The sequence below is a fragment of the Mirounga leonina genome, unplaced genomic scaffold, assembly GCF_011800145.1.
Source record: "Mirounga leonina isolate KUSES-001 unplaced genomic scaffold, KU_Mleo_1.0 Mir_200, whole genome shotgun sequence".
NCBI classification, from domain to species: Eukaryota; Metazoa; Chordata; class Mammalia; order Carnivora; family Phocidae; genus Mirounga; species Mirounga leonina.
The window spans coordinates 21,273,002-21,282,955 of NW_023270503.1; the positions used below are offsets into that span (position 1 = coordinate 21,273,002).

The 9,954-nt window shown below is 39.6% G+C and overlaps 1 protein-coding gene across 10 annotated transcripts in view; it reads left to right on the forward strand.

Moving 5' to 3' along the window:
• The window catches only part of MBTD1 (mbt domain containing 1), a 73,273-nt gene extending 64,037 nt beyond the window's left edge, over positions 1-9,236 (forward strand). For 9 of the 10 annotated variants that reach the window (XM_035026808.1, XM_035026809.1, XM_035026807.1 and 6 more), the window contains one exon: positions 5,963-9,157. In XM_035026808.1, the coding sequence (XP_034882699.1) occupies positions 5,963-6,081 (119 nt within the window). In that variant the 3' untranslated portion in view covers positions 6,082-9,157. Of the gene's footprint in view, positions 1-5,962; positions 9,158-9,218 lie in introns of those variants that run through there. The other variant, XR_004683195.1, reaches the window with a different exon arrangement.
• The last annotated feature ends 718 nt before the right edge of the window (positions 9,237-9,954 follow it).

Below are 9,954 nucleotides of genomic sequence, written 5' to 3' on the forward strand. Positions count from 1 at the left end.
TCTTTTCTCTCTTCCATTGGATTTTCAACCCCCCTCAAGGTAAAATTTTCTTGAAGGAAGTTAGCCAGCTATTCTCCACACTAAATGTTCTAGTAGTTCATTTTGCTTTGTTGTATTTTTTTTTTTTTTTTTTCAGAATGACTATTTTTTTTTTTTATTTGACAGAGAGAGACACAGCGAGAGAGGGAACACAAGCAGGGGGAGTGGGAGAGGGAGAAGCAGGCTTCCCGCTGAGCAGGGAGCCCGATGCGGGGCTTGATCCCAGGACCCTGGGATCGTGACCTGAGCCGAAGGCAGACGCTTAACGACTGAGCCACCCAGGTGCCCCCAGAATGACAATTTTAAAGATATTAGCTGGGCTTGAAAATGCTTTGTTGTATTTTATTTCATTTTATTTTTTTAAGATTTTATTTTTAAGTAATCTCTACACCCCACGTGGGGCTCCAACTCACAGCACCGAGATCAAGAGTCGTATGCTCCACTGATTGGACCAGCCAGGTGCCCTGCTTTGTTGTATTTTAAATTGATTTAAGAGTCAGGAACCAGGATTACCAGGCTCTCAAGAGACCAGAAATAATCCCCCCTATCATTCACCTGGAACATACACCCCCACACGTACACACACTCACACTCCTTGTTTTCAGAAATACAGACCTTGCATAGTTGGTTCTCTTTTCAGAGTATCCTATGCAACACAGTCTTTCCTAGTTATAATGCACTTTTCTTACCACACATGTAAGTAAAAGCTTACTTTAGTTTGACTTGATATTTAGAGAGGAAGATGCCAATTGGGAAGAAGCCTGTCAGTTTGTCGAGCCTGCCCATGACAGGTGGGGTGCGGAGGAGCTTCTCTGGTGACGAAGAGTTGACTCCTCCTCCATATCGAACCCTTCCAGCACAGACAGCCCCGGAGGCCTTCCCACCTCCCAGCACTAGCCGAGAGTTCAGTCCCAGCCTCAAAACAGGTAATAGTCACATCAGCACCTCAGGTACTACAGGGGGTGAAAGTCTGGGCAGGGCGGTGGGAGACAAAGCATGGTCTGGCATGACAGATGCTGACTCATTAAATTTTTCTTTGTCTTTCAACTAAAAACTTCATCTTCACTAGTCCTTGGTAGTCACTTCACTAAAGTTGAATCATCAGGGAGGGAGTTTTATTTTCTTTTAAACCGCTTCTGAGCCTCACATTAGGGTAAAGCTCATCATTTCAGTTGATGGAATTGTGAGACAATTTGTACTGTTTCATGGTTTCATTAAAATAGTTGAACATTTTCCATCGCAGAATTCCATGTGGTTTGACCTGGGGGAGAAATACACCATTAGGGATCAGCCTGATTAATCAGACCCAAAGATGAGGCTTTGCTCATAGCATTCCACAGTGTCTCTCACTCACTAGGAAGGATGTGTTTTGCGTTCCTATGGAATTCAGGTTGTGGTAACACTGTTACCACCATTGTAGTTGAATAACATGAACTTGGAGATAAGTACTTGTATAATTTTGGTGTTGAATTTGAGTAAAATTCATTCCCATAACTTCATGTTTCTGAAGTGACATTTAATTTGAATTTAATTGGTTTGGCCAAGCTAGTAGGTTGTAAGGAAAACTGCAAAAGGTTTTGCCTTTTGTAATTGCTGAGAGCAAACGTATTATCCTGGAGTATCAGAAAGGCTTCGCTTGCATGTGATGAACCTCAGACATGAGTACGGAGAGACAGGTTCGCAGCCAGAGTCCTACAGGCCTCGGCGTGTGTTCTGCCGTTATCCTAGCTATTACTTTTCAACTCGGTGGTTTTATTTAATCGGTAGTCTTCACAATGCCTTTTGTGTGTTGAAAACCCTGATGGGGACTTAATACCTAGCTCTGTTTTCTTCTTCTTTCTCTGTTTGATAATGTCTTTATACCTGAAGTTTTGGGGGGGGTTGGTTTTTGTGGGGGGTTTTTGGCTGGTTTTTTTGGGGGGGTGCCTTTTAAGATATGTTCTTTAGCTTTTGCCTCCCTACCGGTGTATTAGGTTATCTTCATCCTCCCTAGTCCGTCTCTGTGTAGATCACTCTGATATCCTTATATCTAGAGGAAATTACTATGCCTTTTTTGTATAAAAAATAGGTTAGGACTGCAAATCTAAGTTTATCTGGTCTTTAGTGGAAAAACGTTCAAAGTCTAAACATTTCAATTTCTTTTCTTGTCTCTTTGACTTTGTTTTTGTACTTGTTATTTATGACATAGTCTTCTTTAATCTAAGTCATTAACTGTAGATATTGTGAGCTCTGAATATGTTTGAATTTTTATTGGATTTTAGGTGTTTTCTTTAAGCATTGGACTAATTTAGAAGGTGTGTGTCGTGTTCTGTGAGAGGTTACTGATTCATGTAAAATAGAACTTCTAGGATTGGCAAAACCTAAGAACTCAGAGTAGACGCATGGGACAGAAACCAGGGGGTCTCCTGCGTGACACACGATCTCCACCAGAGTCTGCAGTGTCTTCTCAGCTGGGGGCACATCTCGTGGGATGTGGTGTGATCTTACTCTGCTGAAACGGTGTGAGGACTGCATTCCTGTGTTAACTACCTGAAAGCTGCAGTTAGATTAGCCACTGAGAATTTATTTATGGACTTCCCCAGCTAGGAAAATATGATTTCCATTAGTTTAACCCCCGGAAATGTTACTGATTAGTCCACAAAGTGACTTCCTTTTTAAAACGGAGCTCAGAAAATGCACTTGCATGGAAGGTGACGTTTGGCCACAGGGTCTATTTGATTTCATCCATCATTCATTAGCGTGAAGATACCAGACAGGCTTTATTTTAGATTCCATGAAATACAGTGAAACTTTGCATGGAAGCATTCCACATCTGAGTGAACGTTTCACCTTTATCTTGAGTTACTTTTTTTTAAGCACGTTGTTTCCATATTTTAAGATGCATAGAAGCATAATCCAGAAATTCGTTGTTAATAGTAAATGCAAATAGTTTCGGAACGGTTTAGAATCTCAACTTACCTTTCTTACATTTCAAAAAACAAAACAAAACAACATCGGTTTGAATGGGACATGTTTGGTCTTGAAGCATGGGAGTTCTTTTCTCATTCCTGTAGCCATCTGACCATCCTATGACAAGATACGGTTTCAACCAACCTTTTATCGTGGGTACTGCACCTTTAATGAAACTGAAGGTTTTTCTTTTCCATGTTTTATTTTCACGGTATTGTTCAAATGTCCTAACAATTAATGTGTGTTGGTTAGATTTGAAGGATAACTATTATATACTTGATACTCACACTCCATAAAAGCATTTTTAATTATATTAAGTAATTTTTTTTATAAAGAAAAGAACTGCACAGTCTTGTTTGCTTTGACTTCCAACAGCCTGATCCGTGTTTGTTTTGCTATTATTACAGGCATAGTGTATTCGCTTTTCTGTCTTTGGGCTATGAAGTTTTTTAACACCCATTACCAAAACAAGTACCAAAGTAAAATGAAATGAATTGACATCTCTCAAAAGATTATTCTGTATATTATTAAATAAGATGTCAAAGACCACTATTTTTTTTTTTAAGATTTTTTTTTTTTTTTTTTAAGTACTCTCTACACCCAACGTAGGGCTTGAACTCACAACCCTGAGATCAAGAGTCGCATGCTCTGCAGACTGAGCCAGCCAGGTGCACCAAAGACCACTATTTTTGGAACTAATCTTTTGTAACTAAGATCAGGAAAGAAAATATTTTTCTATGACTGTACTATTTGACTTTAAAAGCATAACCATTCTAGGGCGCCTGGGTGGCGCAGTCGTTAATTGCCAGCCTTTGGGTCAGGTCATGATCCCAGGGTCTTGGGATGGAGCCCCACATCGGGCTCCCTGCTCAGCAGGGAGCCTGCTTCTTGCTCTGTCCCTCCCCACTGCTTGTGTGTGCATGTGCACGCGCACTCACTCTCTCGAAAAATAAATAAATAAAACCTTTAAAAATAAAAGTGTAACCATTTTAATATTGTTCCACATGGTGACACTGTCTAGTTAGTGCTTCATGAAAACTTAGTTGGCTTCCTATTCATCTTTGATTCTTCCCATAAATTGACCTTTTTTTCTATATAAGCAGTTCCCAATTTACATTCCATATATGTGCGCATCCTCTCTTTCCGATTGTAATGAAAAGTTCCATAATGGAAGAAACAAAAAGTTTGCACTTTTTGTTTGGAGCTGGTGCCTGCAGGAAGCGGACCAGTCCCCTCAGGGAGGAGTAGCACCCCGGCAGGAGTGGGAGTCACATGTTGCACGTGCTCGTTGGTGGCAGGCACCGTGGCAGAGGGAGGCTCGGGCTGCCCGGCTACAGAGCGTAGCAGCCGGGGAGTTCCCACTGATCACAGCCCCCAGAGATTGCTGGCCTCCTGTTGCCAAGTCTCCCTGCTTTCCCGGGTCTTAGGTGAAGTCTCTTGTTTCAGAATATTCCGTCAAATTCAAAAGAACCATTGGATGCAGGCGAGGGAGTGGGAAGGACACAGTTTGTGACTTCTGATGTGACACATCTGTGTGCTGACGGAATTGGAGAAGAAAACTAGCACTGCTCACCATGGGATTAGATCCCAGTCAGTATTACTGTTGGCATACAACATCACCCATCCTTTTCTATTATTTGGAATTTGACCAGCTCAATTTTGGTTAAACGGTAACACCTTAAGAAACCTGGACACATCTCTGAGAGGTTGGTAGTCACTAAGACTAGTTTTTAGCCCCTCGCTGAGATCATTTTAATTTAAAAAGTAGGGAAGTATAAAGAGATAGGAAAATCTTAGAATTAAACAACCTAAGGTTTTTGCCCAAGACCACTGCTGGGCCCAGCAAAGAAAAAATTTTTCTTTCTCTTCATCCTTGCCCATGCTTAGGAAGAGCCCTCCCTCCTGTCCCTAAGGATTCTGACTAGCACGACTTCAGTGGCTGTCAAGAAATCTAACCCCACTGAAAATACTAGAAACTGAAAAACAGTTGTCCACAGAAATAAAGACCTACTGGACCTATTTATAAATTGAGGACTGTCTATACTGTTGGTTGGTTTTCATTAAAAAGGAAGTCATCAGGGGTGCCTGGCTGGCTCAGTCGGTAGAGCATGCGATTCTTAAGCTCAGGGTCCTGAGTTCAAGCCCCCTGTGGGGTGTGGAGCCTACTTAAAATTTAAAAAAAAAAAAAAATTTTTTTTTAAATAAAAAAAGGAAGTCCTCAGGTAAGGACTCCCCCGGTACTGCTGTCCGGTGTTGCCCCTGGCAATGTTGGCTCTTTTGCACCAGTGATTTTCACATTGCCGACATCAGTAGTTTTATTTTACCTAAAATGATTACTCAAGTTTTCCATGATTTTAAGTTTAACATAGGTGTTTATCTAATATCAGATTTATCATTTGTTTTTACAAATATGTAAATTTTGTATATACATAATACCCATCTTATAGATGATAGAATACTTTGTATTATTTATAGTACTATTTTAAGATTATCAGATTTATGTCTTTTTTCTACAGGGAATCTTCTTAATAAAGGTACTCCTTGGAAATAGTAAGATTATATCGAAGTCCTGTTTATTGTGTTGTTACTTATTTTAAATATTATAGTTCAGAATCGTGTGAGAAATAGGTCGTTGTTACATAGACCTTGACATAAAAGTGAATACTATAAGAAAAATTCTAACTATTCTTGCCAAATTAGTGCTCACCATTACCTTGACCATTTCATTGAAGATGTCCATCGTGCAGTGTCCAGCATGCAGGATCTTACTGTTCTTTATGGAACTTTCCTTACCTGCTGATACGCTTTGAAAATTAAAATGAACTAAATGTTCATACTTCAGGGGGTTAATTTTTAAGAGTCACTGAAGACATGAAGTCTTCCTGGTAAAGTTGTTGGAAGCTGACGATTGAAAGTAATCTGAATACTCCAGAAAGGCTTAATAACAGCCCATACATTTATCTCTTTCCTGCAGTGACGACATTGCAGCTGAAGGAGGAGTTGATAGACGGAGAGGATTATAATTTCCTCCAAGGAGCATCTGATCAGGAAAGCAATGGCTCTGCCAGCTTCTACATCAAACAAGAGCCCTGAGAGGGCGCTGCAGTGGAGGGCGGGACTGGTTTATAATCACTCGAGCTGTACAGCGGGACTCTTCTACTGGGACATTTTGCTAAACATAGAAAATTTCAGTTCCAGATTTTTCAGGTGGGTGGGGAAACTATTTTAGTCGTGGGGGGAAATTTTTCAATTTATAAAGATGGACAATTTTTGTGTTGTATTTGAAGCTTTTGAAAGAATTTTGTAATATTTTCCAAGTTTGGATTTATGTGCATTGTTAACAACTGAAATTCTAACTTTTTGGTAAGATTAAAGTTTAGGTAGCAGGATTGAAGGAAATGATTTAAGAAGGATATAGTTGTAAATGCAAATGAACTGTCATTACAAATGAACCTTTTTGGTACCTGTTGGGAGATTTTGGGATTTTAGAAGTTAGGCCAGTCACATCTCCAGCTTCCTTTGCTGCAGAAATATGCAACTGAACCCCTCCCCCCTCGTGGAGGGTTCATCACCACATAGATCATGGAAGGGGTAATTAATTCTGCTTGTTGGCATTTTATTGCAGCCCATTTTAAATGTTTGTACAGAAATGTTTTTCATTCTGTGAAAATTTATTTGGAGTTCTATATGAAACTGGAAGAACTCTGGATACTTTTATATGTTCTCTTTTAATTAAAAAATGATTAAAATTATCCTAACACTAAAGTGTTAAACTGGAATGGTTGACAAGATAAACAGGATTTCAGTCTACACGTTGAGGGGTTGGGGAAAATGCAATATTGTCCTTCGTTCATTTTCTTTTCCTTACTAGAAGATACCCCACGAGAGGGATTCTGATGAGTTCCCTGCCATTTCCCTCCATCTGTTAGATAATACTTAGTATAACCACACCCCAAAACAGATGTTCTTCTGTATTACCAGTAGAATCAAATCAAAAGTTGTTTAAAGCCAAAAATCAGTTTAGAATTCAAAATCATTCCAGCTCTGCTTTTAACTATCCTGGATTTGTTTAAAAAAAAAAAAAAAAAAACCTAATTTGAAAGAGAATTTAATTTTCTTAAAATTCCATATATATAAATATATATATATATAGTATGAATTGTCTTTTAATTGTATTCAAAATTAATTTTAACAGTAATAACTGATTTGGACCATTTCAAACATTCCCTACTTTAAAATTCACATGGCTTCCTTTAAAAAAAGGATACAAGGGTAAATTGGTGAAAGGTTTGCTCTCTGCATTCTAACTTTCTGAGTTGTGACTGAATGAGAGAGCTCTAGCGTTTACCAGTGAGGTTCATAAACTAAACTCTCAGGAATTAATTGCATCTGTTCTAGAAGTGCTTCTGGGTCTTAGCCTGGCCTCTTCAGAGTGGTAACATTGGCCATCTCCTCTGGAATATAGGTAGGGCTAATTAGAAATTAATCAAAATGATTAACCTCTAAAGTCCTTCAGCCTATGGAATGCTTTAAAAAAAAAAAAATGGTAATGGAAAGCCCCAGGAGACCACTTTAGGTAAGATTTTTGTTTGAATTTTAAAATGCATAGAACATTAAAAACCAGCAATTTATTTTCTAAAATATTGCTCTACTTTGGGGAATAATAGCATTGGTAATACACACAGGTTTACCTCATTCTATGCAAGAGGGGTTAATAACATAAGGTTTTGTAGTTGCTACTGGAAGTAAAATTTGTTACTTTATAGTGTAAGAATGTATGGAATCGCATGTCAACATTTCTTAATACTGACTCTTTAGGGGCATAAATGCAGATCATATCAACGCCAGGTTGATTCTCATGTGTCAAATATATGTGAATTCAGCTGTTAAATTACTGGATATTTATCTTAAACAACCTTACTGAGAGGGACCTACTGTAAATGTGACATCCTCACACTTCCCAAATCTTTGACTTTTAAGAATCTTCCCGTAAGCGAAAAGCCTAGAAGACTTTCACAGCAGGGCTTACCACGGTCTTCATTCTCAGGCTCTGGTTCCATGACAGGAGCTGCAGGGCGTGCTTGGCCATACCTGGGGCTTAGGGGCCCTTTGGGGAACTGAGTAAACCAGGAAGGATTTGATTTGGAGCCTGGTAATTAGTTCTGTGCACAATGTTCATTTGTAGCCAGGTCTTAGAAGCTTCCAGTCACACAGCAAAACCAGGCTCTGAGCGTTTTCGAATGTCCCACCTGTTCGTGTGAAGTATTTCTCGTCTCGATCCCATGCCCAACAGTTAAAGGTTGGCAAGGACTTCCTACGGTCTAAACAGTCTGAAGCCCTCCTCGTTGTTCAGGCTCTTAACTCCTGCTGCTGATGAACAGAAAAGTTAGTGCAGAGGAGATTGATGTCTTAGCCATAACTCCAGCTGTACAACCCAATAGCCCCATTCTCTTCTACGGTTCAAACTGTACTGCTGACCTTGGGTTTGTTTTCATTTTTTTCCTGTTAGGATTATTTGGGGATTTTGGGTAGTTTAAACTCTTTAACCTTTTCCTTGCTGTGTATGAGGAAAGCTAAAGCTGTTATCAACTTGTTATTCTACGGATACTAACACGGGTTTTCAGTGTTTGTTTGTTTTTATTATATTAATTTTGCGTGATGTGAATACCCTCTCCCATCAATACTTGTATTATGGTGCTATATATTTGGTAATGATCCTTTACTATTGGGAAGGGATTTTAAAAATACTGTGATGAAACGGGGTTGCTTCCTTTGATTTTCATATTTTAAATAAAGCCACAGTCATTTATACAAAAGAAAAGCATCTGTCCCTGGGCAAATCTTTTGAGGACAGAGGTCAAAGTAAACTGCATAAGGTTTTTACATCATTTCTGTATGTATTTGATATATAGATCAATATCTGTACAAATTTAATCTTTTATTTTCTTGGTAACTTGTGATCACTGAGAAAGTATTTGAGACTTTCTCATGAAGTGTATATAATGGCGTGAAAAATTCCTTCAGAGAAACTTATGTTCCTTTCATTTTTACCAAACTGCAAATTTTCAGCATGGATGTGAAAAGCATTAAAATTATAACTTTGTGTACAAGATGAAAATAATTCACTAAAATTTGCCCTTTTTTACACAAAATAAAACGTTAAAGTTAAGTTGTATTGGAGCAATTCTTTAATACGCTTTGGTCTTTGAGGGGTTTCCTTTTTTATTCAGATATTGGACGCCTTCTATAAGCAATCACAAGCCCCCGAGAAAGCCAGGTGGGTTCCTTCCTCACAGGACCTGTGACCTGAGGGAAAAGCAGGCACGTTTGCTACTGGCTGACAAGGAGGAACCGCGGAGGGGGCCCTAGGCCCCAGGTATGGCGTGGACATGGCTGCGTCTGAGCCAAGATTTCACAAAGGTAAATGGCCAAGCCACAGCACAGGCAGCGGGGAGTGCGGGCCACAGGTGGGGAGAGTCCTTCCTGTAGCTACAACCTGGGGTTTCAGGGTTGGCGTGCTTGCTGGGCGACTTTTTTTTTTAAGCTCCATTAATCTCAATAGCAGACAAAATTCATAGGATGTAAATAAATGATCCCGGCTGCCTCTTGCTGTTTCCGTGAAGAGGAAATGCAAGATACCCCCTTTACCAACAACTAAGTCCTTAGTAAATTTTTCAGTTTTTACTAAAAAAAGTTTGTAGAGGGGCGCCTGGGATGGCTCAGTCGTTAAGCATCCGCCTTTGACTCAGGTCATGATCCCGGGGTCCTGGGATAGAGCCCCGTATGGGGCTCCCTGCTCAGCGGGAAGCCTGCTTCTCCCTCTCCCACTCACCCTGCTTGTGTTCCCTCTCTCGCTGTGTCTGTCAAATAAAGTAAAACCTTAAAAAAAAAAAAAAAAGTTTGTAGAGAATTTTATGGATGTAAGATAACAGATGGGTTGGGTCTTCTGGGGTTAATTTCATCATC